Below are 16470 nucleotides of genomic sequence, written 5' to 3'. Positions count from 1 at the left end.
CTTACCCAGCTTTAGGCAATCACTAATTTTCTTTCTGTCTCTATAGCTCTACTTATTTTGGACATTTCATAAAAATGTAATCATTTTGTATGTGGTCTTTTGTGACTGACTTCTTTCACTTAGCTTAACTTTTCTGGTATAGAGTTGTGACATGTGTGAAATGATGTTTATGAGGGACTCTCATTAGATACTTGGTGCCAAGGATTTTTACTGGAGGCTGGTCATGTAGGCATTCTCTGCCTAGTACATACCCAAACTCCAAAGTCCCAGGAGGAAATCTCGTGTTCACCGTAAGCCACATTGTTTGCACAGTTAAGGTGCAGTGAGCTACTTTTCTGGGTTACGGTGGTGGGAACTGTCCCCAAATCCAAGTTCCCAGATCCTAGCCAAGGGCCAGCCTTGCCTGCAGGATTTTTAGATGATAACATTTTCAGGTCGGCTATGTGAACTCTTCTCACACAGATTGTGATAGGGATTTAGTTGATTCTGTAGATCAATTTGAGGGGGATGCCATCTTAACAATATTAAGTATTTCAATTGATGAACATGGGATGTCTTTACATTTATTTAGGTCTTTAATTTTTCTTAATGATGTTTTGTGGTTTTCAGTGTACAAGTCTTATACTTCTTTTGTTAAATTTATTTCTAAGTATTTTATTCCTTTTGATGCCATAATAAGGGGAATTGTTTTCTTAATTTTATTTTCAGATAGTTCTTTGCAAGTCTATAGAAATACAATTGAGTTTTGTATGTTGGTTTTGTATCCTACACCTTGAGCTCATTTGTTAGCTCTAATAGTTTTCTTATTTTTGTGGATTCCTTAGCCTGTTAATATGGCAGATTATGTGGATTGACTTTTTGAACCAGCCTTGCATCCCTGTAATAAACCCCATTTGATCATGGTATATAATATTTTGCTAATATCTTGCTGAAGATTTCGCACCTCTTTTCATGAGGGAAGATTGGTATGTGGTTTTCCTTTTTTTTGTAGTCTTTGTATGGTTTTGGTATCACGGAAGTGTTGTCATATGAGTTCGGAAGTGTTCCCTCCTCTTCTATTTTCTGGAAGAGATGGTACAGAATTGGTGTTAATTATTCTTTACACATTTAGTTTAATTCTCCGGTGAAATAATCTTGCCCTAGAAACTTTTTTTTAAGAACTTTAAAATTACAAATTGAATTTCTTTAAAACTATGGAGCTTTCAAATGATGTATTTCATATTGGGTGCATTATGGTAGTTTGTGATTTCTAAGGAATTTGTCCATTTCAATTAAGTTATCAAATTTATGTGTATAGAGCTCATAGTATTCCCTCATTATCCCTTGGATGTCAGTAAGGTTGCTGTGTTTTCTTTGTGGATTGACCCTTTTATCATTATGTAATATTCCTCTCTGTCTCTGGTAATTTACTTTGCTCTGAAGTTTACTTTATCTGATATTATTATAGCTACACTTGCTTTTTCTTTTTAAAAAATTTATTTGTTTTGCCAAATTTTCGATTTTTAGCTATTAAAATTTATCAAGGCTTTTGCTATCTTTAATTTTTTTGTCCTGTTTAGAAAAGTGTTTCCTTCTGAAGGTTATAAAACTATTCTTTTATATTTTGTCTAGTATTTCCATGGTTTCATTTTCACAATTAAATCTTGGATCCACCTGGAGTATATTTTCATGTAAAAGTAAAGTAGATGATAGCAGATCTTTTCTATCAGATTTTAATACAGGGATGTGGGGGGGGAGGAGAAAGCAGAGTTTATGAGAATGCTGTGTGCCTGGTAAGAGGGAAATATTGGAAAGTGATAGACTCAAAGGGCTATTTCCTCTTTTCTCCATGTTCTCTCAGTGCAACACAAAGGAGAGATTAAGTCAACTGGAGGTGTGAAGGTTGAGAGAAAAAACAAATTCAAAAATTTTTGGAAGTGTTCTTTTGCTCAATAACTTTGTTTTTTGAAAAGCTTGGAAGAAATAGGAAAAATGAAATGGCTTCTTTTGTAATTTTTATATTGCTGTTGTCTTGGTGGATAGAACTTTTCCTCTCCTGACTAAAGAGAGGCTTTCAGTCTTTTATTTACTACAGTACTGGAAGTCTTAACTTATAGAAATCAGACAAGGAAAAGAAATATAAGTCACCAAAATTGATAAAGAAGTAAAACTGTAATTATTTGCAGATGGCATGATACTATGTGTAGAAAACTCTAAAGACTCCACCAGAAAACTATTAGAACTAATAAATTTGGTAAGGTTGTAGGATACAAAATTAATGTACAGAAATCTGTGGCATTTCTATACACTAATAATGGAGTAACAGAGAAATTAAGGAAAACAATCCAATTTACACCAAAAAGAATAAAATACCTGGAATAAATTGAACCAAAGAGGTGAAAACCTATACTGTAAAAACTATAAAACATTGATAAAAAAACTGAAGACAACACAAACAAATGGAAAGATATATCATGATCATGGGTTGGAAGAATTAATATTGTTAAAATGTCCGGGGTGCCTGGGTGGCTCAGTTGGTTAAGTATCTGACCCTTGATTTTGGCTCAGGTCATGATCTCAGGGTTGTGAGATTGAGCCCTGTGTTGGGCTCTGCACTGAGCTTGGAGCCGGCTTGAGATTCTCTCTCTCCCTCTGCCCTTAACCCTGCTCATGCTCACTCTCTCTCTCAAAAAAAGATATTGTTAAAATGTCCATACCCACCCAAGCAATCTACAGATTCAATGCAATCCCTATCAAAATACCAACAACATTTTAATTTTTTTAATTAATTTTTTTATTTTTTTATAATAATTTTTATTTTTAAATAATATTTTTATTATGTTAGTCACCATACAGTACATCCCTAGTTTTTGATGTAAAGTTCCATGATTCATTACTTGCGTGTAACACCCAGTGCACCATGCCATACGTTCCCTCCTTAATACCCATCACCAACAGCATTTTTAAAAGATTTTATTTATTTGACAGAGCGAGAGAGCACAAGCAGAGGGAGCAACAGAGGGGGAGGGAGAAGCAGGCTCCCCACTGAGCAGGGAGCCCGATGCAGGGCTCTATCCCAGGGTCCCAGGATCATGACCTAAGCTGAAGGCAGATACCCAACTGACTGAACCACCCAGGCACCCCACCAACAGCATTTTTTACAGAACTAGAATGCAGTCTTGAGGAAGAAAAACAAAGTTGGAGGTATCATACTCCCTGATTTCAAACTATACTACAAAGCTAGAGTAATCAAAATGGTATGGTACTGGCACAAAAATAGACACATAGATCAATGGAATAGGATAGAGAGCCCAGAAATAAACCCATGCTTATTTGGGCAATTAATCTATGACAAAGGAGGGAAGAATATACAATGGGGAAAAGACAGTCTTTTCAATAAATGGTATCAGAAAAATGGGACAGCTATATGCAAAAGAATGAAATGGGGCCCCTTTCTTACACCATATACAAAAATAAATTCAAAGTAGATTAAAGACCCAAATGTGAGACCTGAAACCATAGAATTCCTGAAAGAAAACATAGGCAGTAATATATTGGGTATCAGTCTTAGAAATATTTATGTTTCTTAGGCAAGGGAAACAAAAGCAAAAATGAACTATTGGGACTAAACCAAAATAGAAAAGGTTATACACAGTGAAAGAAACCATCAACAAAATGAAAAGGCAACCTACTGAATGGGAGAAAATATTTGCAAATGCTATGTTTGATAAACAGTTAATATCCAAAATATATAAAGAACTTCTGCAACCCCACACTAAAAAACCAAATAATCCAATGAAAAAATGGGCAGAGGACCTGAGTAGACATTTTTCCAATGAAGACATACAGATGGCCAACAGACACATGAGAAGATGCTGAACATCACTCATCATCAGGGAAAAGAAGGTTAAAACCACAATGAGATCTCACTTTGCAACCAGTCAGAATGGCTAGTATCAAACAAACAAACAAACAAACAAAAAATGAGTATTGGCAAGAACGTGGAGAAAAGGGAACCCTCATGTGCCGTTTGTGGGAATGTAAATTGGTGCAACCACTGTGGAAAATAGTGTAGAGGTTCCTCAAAAAATTAAAAACAGAAATGTCATATTATCCAGTAATTCCATTACTATTTACCTAAAGTAAATTAAAACACTGAAGAGATATATATGCACCCCTATGTTTATTGCAGCATTATTTACAATAGACAAGAAATGGAAGCAACCTAAATGTCTACTGATAGATGAATAAAGAAGATTGTGTGTGTGTGTGTGTGTGTGTGTGTGTGTAACAGGATATTAGCTGTAAAAAAGAATGAGATCTTGCCATTTATGATAACATGAATGAATGTAGAGGGTGTTGTGCTAAGTGAAATAAGTCAGACAAAGAAAGATACCATATGATTTCACTTATATGTGGAATCTCAAAAACAAAACAAATGAACAAACAAAAAAACAGAAACAGACTCAAAGAAAGAAAAAATTGGTGGTTGTTGGAAGGACAGGATGGGTAAAAGTAGGTGAAGGTACAAACTTCCAGTTTTAAAATTAAAAAGTCAGGGAAATTAAAAGTACAGCACAGGGAATATAGTCAATAATAGTATAACCATGTTGTGTGTTGACAAATGGTAACTACAGTTATCATGGTGATCATTGTGTAGTGTATAGAATTGTCAAGTCACTCTTTGTACACCTGAAACCAAGATAACATTGTATGTCAACTATATTTGAATAGTAAAAATAATAGTGTATTTCTTCTTTAGTGCATCCCAGTGGGGCACTTGTCCACAGTGATTACCCTTAAAAGAAGATACTAATTTGCTTAGTTAACAAATATTTTTTAATCATTTATCAAAGAGGCAGGTAATGATTATGTGTTTGTCTCTGGAATCAGATTGCTTGGGTTTAAATCCCAGTCCAATAACTTACTAGCTGTGTGATCTTGGGCAAGTTACTAAACTTCTCTGTACTCCAAATTTCTCTTCTGTAAAGTGGGGATATTAACTCCTCTTTGTATTATTGTGAATCTCAGAACGTCATCAAACATATAGTAAGCAATTGATAAATGTGAACTATAATTAATGCTAATGACTGGAGATAGAGCACAATGAATATGGTCCATATAGTTTTGGGCCTTGTATTCTTTTTGTTTTTGTTTTTTTATTGTACATTTTAATTTTTTTATTTTTAGAATTTTAAAAATTGTAATTAAAGTATAGTGACATATATTAGCTTTAGGTATATGACATAGTGATTCAACAATTACATAATACATCATAAAATGCTCACCACACTAAGTGTAGTTACCATCTGTCACCATACAAAATTATTTCCAATATTATTGACTATGTTCCCTAAGGTTTACTTTTCTTCCTTGTGACTTATTTATCTTATAACTGGAAGTTTTAGCCTCTTACTCTCCTTTATCTTCCCCCCACACACATGTAACTACTAGTTCATTCTCTTTATTTATGAGTCTGTTTGTTTTTTTTGTTTGTTCATCTGTTATGTTTCTTAGATTCCACATATAAGCGAAATCATAAGGTATTTGTCCTTCTCTGTAGGACTTATTTCATTTAGCATAATACTGTCTAGGTAAGAACCTTGCATTTTTGAGTGAGTAGATAGATTAAAAAATTACAAATAGCAATAATTACTCTAAAATAAATGTAAGGTGCTGAGATAGAGTATAAAGGAGTGGGAGGAGAATCCTACTTTATTTTTTTTAAAGATTTTATTTATTTATTTGAGAAAGAGAGACAACACAAGCAAGGGGAGTTTGAGAGGGAGAAGCAGGCTTCCTGCTGAGCAGGGAGCCCAATGTAGGGCTGGATCCCAGGACCCTGGTATCATGAACTGAGCCAAAGGCAGATACTTAATGGCTGAGCCACCCAGGCACCCCAGAGAATCCTACTTTAGATAACATGGTCAGGGAAGGCCTCTCTGAAGAGGGGGCATTTAAGCTGAGACTTGAAGCATCGGAAAAAAGCAAGTAATTTAAAGAATGGAGGGAAGAATGTTCCAGGCAGTGGGAACATCATGTGCAAAGATCCTGAGGAGAAGGATTTTATTATATTCAAAGCCTTGAAAGAAGACCATTATGGCTGGATTTAGTAATTGAGAAAGAGTGGTATGAGGTGAGGTTGATGATATAGGTAAGACCTTGTAGATCAGAGTGAGGAGTTTGGATATGAAGTTCTGTGGGAAACCCCCAAAGCATGAGAGAAAGATGATATAATTTTTGTTTTTTAAAAAAGATTGATCTTGTATTTATGTTAGAGAAGATCAAGATTGGAAAGGGGGAGAACAGCTTGGAGGCTCTTGACAGTGGTCCAGATGAGAGACTGTGGTGGCAGTGGAGGTGGAGAGAAGTGGATGGATGTAAGATATAGTTTTAAGGTAGAATTAATAGGACTTGCTGAAGGATTGGATATGGGAAGGTAAGGTGATGGAAGAGAGTTTGAATCAAGGATGATACCCAGGTTTCTGGCTTGATTAACAGGTTTGATGTGGTATCAATTTTTGAAATGGGAGATATTGGAAGAAGGATCAGGTTTGGTAAGCACTGTGAACATATTGAGTTTGAGGTGTCTATCAGACGTCCAAGTGGAGATGTGTGGTAGTCAGTTGGATTCATGAATCTGGAGTTCAGGGCCAGCTTTTAGATGATATTTAAAGTCGTGGATCTGGATGAGATAACCCAGGGAGATTAAAAAGAGAGGAGGGCCTGGGATCATGTGAATATTCCACCTTTAATGTAGGAGCTGTGAGATACTAAAAGGAGAATGGGCTGATAGTAAAGGCAGGGATGTAGTTTAGTGGTAGCTAGCTGCTTGTATATGCGGCAGGTCCTGGATTTTATCCTTGGTATCTCCATTTACTCTTTGCATCTTCAGAGGACAGGGCAGGGCTATTAATTCTTCAAGTCTTTTGTCAGTTACTCATATATAGTTTTTCTAGCTCCTGGAACAAAGCAGGTGCTCAATAACTGTTGGATGAATGAATGAGTGAATGAATGAGTGAGTGAAATGAATGAGACTATGTGAATTGTAATACCTGCTTTGCCACGAAGCAGGTTTGTGATATTGGGCTGTTAGAAAGCTACAATTTTCTTATCTGTAAAATGGCACTAATAAAAGTACCTATCTTTTTGGACAGGATTTAAAATAATAAAAATTTATAGCATTTAGCACAGAACTAGTGGTAAATGAATGCTAGCTACTATTAGCTCTACTGCGCTTTGGGTGCTTATCCATAAAATAGGGGCAATAATTTCTGCCCTGATTCCCTCACAAAGCGATTTGTGAAGCCAGCAGTAGTTAACATTTGCGTCTACAACGGGTTATTAATATTAATGTTTTAATTGGTCTGAATCTGCATTATGCAGCCACTCTTGCCCCCATCCTCCAGCAGGAGTATTTAAATAAAAACGCCTCTTTAAATTGACCCTGTACGCGGCTGGTCAGCCCTGCCGGGTTCGACCAATTGTACTCGAAACCACGCCCCAATGCGAGGTCTGTTAGCCGCAGAGTTCAATTTAAAAATACCCAGCCCCGCCCTTCCTTGCTAGGGGAGCACACGCCCCAACTTTGCACGCTGATTGGTCCCTGCTGGCCAATCACCACTGCGCTTCCTTCTGGGGCTGTAATTTTCAAAATTCGCTACTGGGCAGATTGGAGCGAGCACAGGCCAGGTTGAGAAGGACACAGGTCGCTACAACACGGAGCTCCGTTCATTTCCCGGGCCTCTCCTGGTCTAGGAGTGCGTCCATGATCTTTCCTGTTCTGCCCTCAATCTCGGTGTGAGGTAGGCGCCTTTGGGCTTATACTGCCCGCTCGAATGTCCGGCCCTGTCGCAAGCGGGTTGATGCTTGAGCACCACTCCAGCCCCTTGTTAACACGCTCTCTTCTCTCGCGGGCAAGCTAGGCATCCCTGCCATGAAACCTTTGTTTTGTTCTGCTTTCAGTCAGCAGTTTGTGCGAAGTTGGGCAGGGAGTGTGTTTTAGAGGGTGAGATGGCAAAAGAAATGAGACTGTGCCCTAGCTTTTAGATAGAGCGACCAGTACACATGCCTGAATCAGAGTACATTTACAAAACGTCTTTTCACAAGTGGAAGTGTGGAGGATCAATTTCATCCACAGGACGTATTTAAGTCATAGAGTGCTACTCGTGGGATGTCTTTTAAATTACAGGTTGGATGATATGAAGGAGGATGGAAACGTGTGCTCTCTCCCTTGTTACCGCTTTTATCTCCACTGGTTCTCTTCTAGCCCCTACTCCAACCGCTGCGGCTCTGGCTTTCCCACTGCTCTGTGCTTTGGTCCACTTGGGATCCTAGAATGTCAGAGGTCAAAGGACTCTAGAACAGTGCCTCTTAAACTTTGAAGTGCATACAAATCACCTGGGGATATTGTTAACTTGTACTTTCAGATTTGGAAGGTCTAGCTTGGGGCCTGGGATTTTAAATTGCTAACAAGCTCCCAGGTGATGCTAATGCTGCTGGTCTGTTGATCATGGTTTAAATAGCTAGGAGGCGCTGGTTCCATTGCCTCATTTTCTTAGGTGGGGAAACAAAGGCCTAGGGAGGGAAAAGGGACTTGCTTAGCATCATCCAGCCAGCCAGGGGCAGAGTCAGAGCTAGACCCTAGACATCCTCCCCAGCCCAGTGCTGCTTTCATGGACACCATACTGCATTCTCTCCCCAGTGTCTTGCTGTCTGTAACCTGCTTTTAGATACAAAATGAAGTTGCTGTTGTTTCCTGTAGACTGTCTTGATCTATAGTTTTGGAGTCTAAGCAGCTGGGCTTCTAAATGAGCCAGCTTGCCCCTCTTTGAAGAGGTTTTAGCCCCAGCCCTGGGATGCTCAGTGGGGTCTGAGCAGTGTGTATGTAGGGAAGATGGGAAGTCTGGAAAGTGGAAAGCATTCAAATTTTCTTGCCCAAGTAAGGCCCCATTCTGTAGGTGGTAGAAGTCAAGAATGTTCTTCTGAATGTCCCTTAGTGAAAGCTTGTTTTTAGTGGTGTCAATCCCCTCCCCCTTCCTAATGGTAGAGAAATTAGTTACTTGAGTCACTGTGTGTATCCCCCCAAAGGAATTGATTAGTGTTCGGGATAATGAAGGTGGTATATGAATATCATCTGAATAACCTTATTCTCGCTGAGGTTTAGTTACCCTGTGATGTCATCAGCTGAAAGTTTTCTAGCCTGTTGAGTCCAGTCTTTCCCCTTGAAAGATAAAAGTTTCAGAGCATGAGTCTTTGGTCATCCATAAAAAAAAATTGTCCAAGGTGTGAATAATAACAGCAGAGTAAGTGGTTTTCATACAGTGCAGTTAAGTGCGGGTGCACCCAATTTGGCTTTATTGCCGCTTGGCTGAGTTTGGAAAGATGAGATGGAAAATAGGTTTGGATTTGGCGGAAGGTGGGGGAAAGTAAGATGCACCACTTATTTTGAGGGCCTACTGTGGGTTAGGTTTTGCACATACAAATTTACTTTTGAGCCATATGATCCTTCTGCACGTAAATAGTGGTATTCCTCTATTACAAATGAGAAAATTAAGGCTCAGAGATGCTAAGTTGTCTGGTTTAGAAACCCAGTTGCTTCTTTAAAAAATCTGCTTCTTTAAAAAATCTGTCTCCTTACACTACCACTATACAGCCTTTCACTTTGGACCAAATTTTGACAAAATGTTTAATACTTTTTCATCCAAAATCAGCCTTTCTCCTTTCTTGAACCTTCCCCTCAAGCTGCAGTCTTCTCTGCTTCCCTTTCTTACCAGCCTGGCCCCAGCCTAGCATTCAGCCCCTTTCTAACTCCTCCCCAATACGGTCTTTATACTCCACACTCCAGACAACTGGGGTGTCCCTGCACCTGCTGTGCTCGACATGTTCAAGCCTCTGCCTGGGCTCAGGCTTTCTTTGCCGGGAAAGCGCCCCAGTCTACTTGGGAACCTCTCTGTAATTTAAGTCTAGATTATATATTACCTCTGCTATGAAGCCTTCTCCCACCCCTTTCCCCGACAAGATTATTGACTTTCCATTGTGTTTCTGTAGTACTTGGTATTTACTTTTATTGAATCATTCACACATTTTTATGCTACATTTAGATCTGTGCATGTGAGTACTTATAAGATGCATGATTTGTGTTAATATCTCCATTGCTGGAAATATTTGGTAGGGAATGGTAAACTTGTTGCATTGCCTTTAGGGTCTCGCTTAGAGGAGCCTGTTCTTTGTCAAATGCATTTGAATTTGAAGATTGAATGTGGCTGAGGTTGGAAGGGAGGGGTCTCTTGTATATCCAAAACTGATTCCTCCTAATAATGCATTTGCTCATAAGACATGTAAGTGTATCCTAACTATTGAGGTCTCACAAAAAAGAACCTTAAGGAATGTAGAATGGGGCCCCCCACCGAGATGGAACAAAGATAGGACTCTCCCAAGGGCTGTAATGACAGTTAAATTTTTATGTCAAGTGATTTTCAATAAGTTAGTTCCTTCTATTGTTATCTCATCTTTTGCTTTTTCCCCCCCTCCCAGGTGTCTCTGGAACCGCATTACAGTTTCTTATTGAACACAGTCTTTGAATACTCTGGCCTAGCGTGCATACGTGTATGTGCAGTGTATTCTTGCATCTTCTCTGTAGCATCTTTGTAATTGCTGTGCCAGGACCCTGTGCCTTTTAAAGAACATTAACCCTTCCAGCTGGTTTCCATACTATATGATCTGTTATGTTCTTGATCATTTTTAATGCTAAACACTCATGTGACTTGTTCCCACCGTTCCCAGGCCTAAACTAGGTGGTCGGCCACAGTTCCAGTGCCCACAGAGGATGACAGGCACTGTGCTGGGCTTTTTAGATAGAATGTCTCATTTAATTTGAACAGTGCCCTGCAGAGGTAGGTATACTTATCTCCATTTTACAGATGAGATAACGGAAGAGTTTGTCACTTCCCCAAGGTTAATTGTGGTAGAACTAAGACTTAAACACAGATCTGCCTAACTCAAAGTATATTTTCTTCTAGAGATGCTATAGAGAGACTGGGTATTCTCGGGAGTTTTTAGAGAATTCTGCGATGTTTCTGGTGAATGGTGTTTTGAAGAGTCCCCTTCTGATTACAGCCCTATCTGGATAGACACTGCCGAACCTGTGAGAAATGCCACTGCCACTACCATCCCGAACCTCCAAACCCGAGACTAAGAAATCGCAGTCTAGCAAAATTGTGCCTAGTGATCATGGCCAATCTGAAAAGGTTAGAGCAAGCTGTCTCTCCCAACAGTGTCTCGAGTAGCTTCTTCCTGTGTTGCCTCAGTCCCGATCCTCACCCCTAAATCTTTCTCAATATGTATTGTTTAATTTGAGAAATTGGGAAGGAGTGGTAGCCCTTGTAGTTTAAGAAGAACAGCAAATTAGAACTTGGGTTCTAAGTGTGAAGCCTCCTTTCCCATAAATGCATAGCTGAGATGAAGGGTGTCCTTCACAACCTTCAAAAGCAAACAATACTCACCTCTCGTTAATGATCATGTCTGTAATCTTAGTTTCTGGGAGATGCTCAAAGTACCTTGCTGGGAGGCTGCTTAGTGCATCCTGGGCAGACTGTGAAGATTAGGTCAACAAATGTATTATCATGCTTTTTATAGCTATTAAATTTGAAGAAGGGGTCCATTTTGATGTTGTTGTTTTGACCTTGTGGATAGTTTGACACTGTCATTCCGAACCTGGGATGTTTTTTGTTCATCACCATACATATTTTAATTAGAGTTTTACTACACTGATGAATTGTCATTAAGGGAGTATTTCCTGGAGCAAACATCATTAGGCCAATTTAATTTCCTTGATTGGTTTTCTCTCAGCATAGATAAACATTTTCTAATCATTTTCATTTTTTGTTTTACTAAAATGATTTTCATGGAGGGGCTAAATGTTTTTTTAAATATAAATTTGGCAAGAAAGATTTGATACATTGATCAGATTTTTGTCTATCTCGAATTTGCTGATTAGAGTTCTGTCATAATAAGTTTTCTTTTGTGGCAGTTATTTTTCCAAATCCAGCTTTCTGGGGGCACATTTTGTAAATCTAAGTTTTATTGAGTTCAGTTTTACCTGTGAATTTTATTTGGGGCTGATTATTTCTACTGGTAATATTAAATGGATATTGGATAGCAGACTGACAGTTTATTTCTGAGCTAATTTGTGAGATTTGTGTAACCACCAAACATTTTATTTTTGCTAATTATTTCCACTAGGCTTATTTATCATGAACTAGATAAAAGACTAATAGTTTTCTGATTTCTTAGCTTAATCAATTAAAAAATAGAAGTAATTCTTGCCTCTTTCAGGATTGCTCTGCTGTGCTAGATTGGTCTGTTGTACTATGAATCCAGTTCTCTAAACTTCTGATCACTTACTGTGTCATGTACTAACCATGACGTAGATGAAGAACAGAGCAAATAGATGGTGTGACCCTAATGCTCTGCTTCACATTATAGCAACTCCCTGATATAAGTAGTGCAGGGTTCTCATTTCATAGAGGAAATTTGATACTTAGGAGGCTTTCACCAAAGAAAAACTGTTAGTGAGTAGAAGAGCCATACAGTGTGATTTACCCCTAACCTGTAGCCCCATAGAAATGGGGAGTTGGGTAAGGCATGCACAGATAAACAATACCTAGAAAGAAAGCCCCGTTGCTCCAAAATATTCACCTCTCCTCCTGTCTACTACCTCTCCTTCATAGACACTAACAGTTAGAGGTTAATATGGATTACCAAACTCCTTTCTTAAAACACAAAATTTGGGTCACCCAGGCACCTCTAAACAGACTTTTAAAAATATGTATTCTCTCATTTGATCCTCAAATAAAGTAGGTTATCATTCCAATTTTACTGATAAGCAAATTGAGGCTGAAAGAATTAGCAATTTGTTCAAGGTCAACAGCTAGTAAAGAGGTGATCCTGGACGAGTATCTAGATATGTGTGTTATTGTCCTTATTGGGGATATCTTAAATACTTAACATAAGAGATACTTAAATATTTGTTAAATTCTTGAAGTGAAATTTGAGAGCATCCGTATTAAAGGAATGACTAGGAATGCAGGGTGGTGGTGGTGGTGGTTAATCTTGGATCAGATAACCATAAAGATGAGAGAACTAAGAGGGAAAACTAGCTTTACCAAGCTATTTTGCTCATTCTAGGGGTTACACTGAAAGTCATCATCCTAGTTTTGTCCCCATGATCAATGATTACCTCCTTCAGGGACTCTCTAAGCAGCAGTGAGTGCCAAAATTTCCTTTTGTTGTAGTTTATTGGGGTTTATTATATACATCTCCAGTTGCTTGGAGGTCCCTGAGCTCCAAAGATGACCCAAAGCCCCTGAAAAGTGTTCATGATTGGATGTACTCATTTACCTCTTTCACTTTTTTAGGAAGGGGAGAATTACCAAGCAAAGATCTCTTCATCTTCACCTAAGAGACGATGCAAAAAGAGATCAGCTTTTGAAGATCTCACCAATGTGAGTATGCTAGGCCAATCCCCTGCTGTGGTTTTGCATATGGCTGAGATAACCTCTTCCTTAAGGGATCTTTCTGGATTACCAGACCCTGACCCTCTCTAGAATGTTGAGAGCCAGTTTTACTTGGAATCAATGATCCAATTTCAGAAGCTGCAGAAACTCTTCTGCTGGCACATAGCATCTGGATTAACTGGTTGAACTTTCTGGAAGCAGCAGACAGAGTGATTAACAGATATGAAATTGTAGATAAATATAAGAGCTACGGGATCTTGCATTTAGATTAAGTCCAGTTGTGGCTCAACTAGCTGCCTAGGCCTTGGAGGTAAGTATCTTGGTGGATTCATTGTAGTTCAAGGCAGTGTTTATCAATTCAAGCACTATGGGCATTTGGTGCAGTAGTTTTTCTATTGTGTAGGACTGTTCTCAGCCACAACCTTTCTGGCTCCTGGCGTTAAATTCCAGCAGCAACCTATTTGTAGTGACAATAAAAAATGCCCCCTGATGTACAGAACCATTGGGGATCACTGTTCCATGATCTGGTCTTCAACCGTGGAGACTGAGAAACTCAATTTTGATGAGAATTGTTGAGTTTACTCCCTTCTGGTATTATTTAGATACCAGCAAAACCCAGAATTGATAGTTAAACTGTTACTAATTGAATGTAGAATTGGGCCAAAGATAATCTTTGGTCTTAGAGAATAATAACTGGTGACTCCTGAGGGCTTACGAGGTGCCTGGCACTATTCTAAGCGCTTTTTCCTATATCAACTCCCTTAATCCTCATTTATTTCTATAAGGTAGATACCATAATTATGTCTACAGATCAGGACTTGCCCAATGTTGCTTTCGAAATCTGTTTCATCTAGAATACAGAGAACCCTGGTGAACTATTCCTGCCCTCCATGATAGAGTGTCCTCTGTAGCTACCAGAATACTTGTATCTACTAGATAATATTTTACCCCCTTGAGCAGGGTTGGTTAAGCATCGGCAAAGTTCTCTCCTTTGGATCTCTGCTCTTTAGATGCTGCTATGTGACCATCTTTGTACTAACATAGTCTTCCCCATACAGATTACAACATAAGTGATTAGGTTACAGCTTTCTGAATAATTTCAGATTTACTGTAGATTGGTTGAAAGAGACCCTTCCCACACAGACCTGTAAGGCTAGATTTGTTTCCTGACTTATTTAACCATGGATCTAGAAACTTGGCTGAAATAAGGTAGCCACACAAATTGGAAGCAGATGCAGCTCACGTTAGTGTAGCTTCCCTTGGCCCCCAGAGTCCCTGATGGAAGAACGGTGATATTGTATAAAGCAAGGTCTCACAGCATATGAGATAATTTCTTGCTATGTCTCAGTCCTTTTTTTTCATGAACTTTATATTGCCACTCATAAAGAACAAACACAAACTAACAGGAAATACATGCAGATATCATCCAGAGCCCTTCTGGTTCTCCAACTGAATGCAGTATCTGTTAGGCCACATCCGTATCCAGGGTGGAAGTGGGAGAAGCAAGGCATTTCTGAGCTGTAGCTCTGCTTCTAGCTTTCCAGAAACTCAGAAAGCCCAATTCCCTTTTGCATTCAAGTTTTGAAGATTCACTTTGGTAACCTTGAATGGTCTTTGGTGTTTTCCAGAGAAAGTTCCATCATTACGATGTGCCTAATCCATTCCTAGGATTGGGCATTTCTGCAGATGTCTGAGTTCATCTATTTGAGGGGTGAGGGCTCCTTTCTCTCTGAATTTTGGGGGTTCCCTATATGATTATTTGCTTCTTCCTGTCTGTATTCCTGTCAACATACTAAGTCTCCATGTTCACACATCTGTTTTTTTCCTCAGCATTCACCAGTGAGGTCCTGGCATGTCAAAAGAGTTGATCTGTTTTAATTAATCTGCTGTGTTTGTCTTCCCCTCGCCTTTATCATTCCAGCATGGGAAAGACTTTTGATGTGTAAGAGCTGGTCCTAAGCCAGTAGACAAGGAGATAGGGTCTATATTCATGTTTACCTAAGTGATTTTGTGTCAGTAGGACACAATTTTCTTATTTTTTTGGTGAAACAGTTGTAAGGAAATGCAGATTAAGGTCCCTTCCCCTGTGCTTAGTTAGATTTGAGAATATTAGTGCTTTGAACTTTCACATATGGCAAGTAGAGAATTTCACCCTGGGTGTTGGGATCTCTACCTCTCTCCTGCCAATAATGCAATTCTTTTCTTATTCTGAATCTCAGTTGCACATATAGGGAGTTTGTAAAACTTTAGGTAAGAAGTTAAAATGAAAACGGTGCCAAACTATTTGAGAAGTAGAGGTAGATGGCTTGAAGCCCTAAGAAAGAATTCCCTGTTGGATTGCAGTTGCTTATCATGATCTGATGATACAAAGGCGTATTTTTTAAATATTTCATTTGGAAATAATTTCAGGTTTACAGAAAGTTGCAAAAATAAAAAGTAGTACAAATAATATACATATACTTTTCACCTAGATTAGCCTATAGTTAACATTTTATCCCATTTGCTTACATATGTCATGGCTTTTTACTCCTAAGTACTTCAGTGTATATTTCCTCAGAGAAATTGTCATTTAAAAAAAAACCAGATTTATTTATTTATTTTAGAGAGAGAGAGAAATAGCATGAGTGTGAGCAGGGGGAGGGGCAAAAGGAGAGGGAGAGAGGGAATCTCAAGCAGACTCCCTGCTGAGCGTGGAGCCCCCTCTCAGGACCCTGAGATCATGACCTGAGCTGAAACAGAGTCAGATGCGCAACTGACTGAGCCACCCAGGCTCCCCAGAGAAATTGTCTTATATAACCACAGTACTGTTAACAACTTTATAAATTTACATTGATACAATATTTTTATGCAATCTATTATCCGTATTCCATTTTTTTTGTTTGACCGTATAAGGTCAATGTTATAAGTAGTTTTACCCTCCAGTAAAGGATACAGTGCAGTATCATTTACTTGTTTCTCTAGCTGCTTTTTAAAA

General features: G+C 38.7%; 1 protein-coding gene across 1 annotated transcript in view; it reads left to right on the top strand.

Moving 5' to 3' along the window:
• The first annotated feature begins 7649 nt into the window (after positions 1 to 7649).
• CCNB3 (cyclin B3) overlaps positions 7650 to 16470 on the top strand; it is a 50504-nt gene continuing 41683 nt past the window's right edge. Inside the window, exons 1-3 of the mRNA XM_040631572.1 lie at positions 7650 to 7784; positions 11098 to 11228; positions 13398 to 13484. Coding sequence (XP_040487506.1) covers positions 11133 to 11228; positions 13398 to 13484 — 183 coding nt within the window. The 5' untranslated portion in view covers positions 7650 to 7784; positions 11098 to 11132. The remainder of the gene's footprint in view (positions 7785 to 11097; positions 11229 to 13397; positions 13485 to 16470) is intronic.

The sequence above is a fragment of the Ursus maritimus genome (assembly GCF_017311325.1).
Source record: "Ursus maritimus isolate PB19 chromosome X unlocalized genomic scaffold, ASM1731132v1 scaffold_X1, whole genome shotgun sequence".
In the NCBI taxonomy this organism is placed as follows: Eukaryota; Metazoa; Chordata; class Mammalia; order Carnivora; family Ursidae; genus Ursus; species Ursus maritimus.
This window is presented reverse-complemented; position numbering and strand designations above follow the sequence as displayed.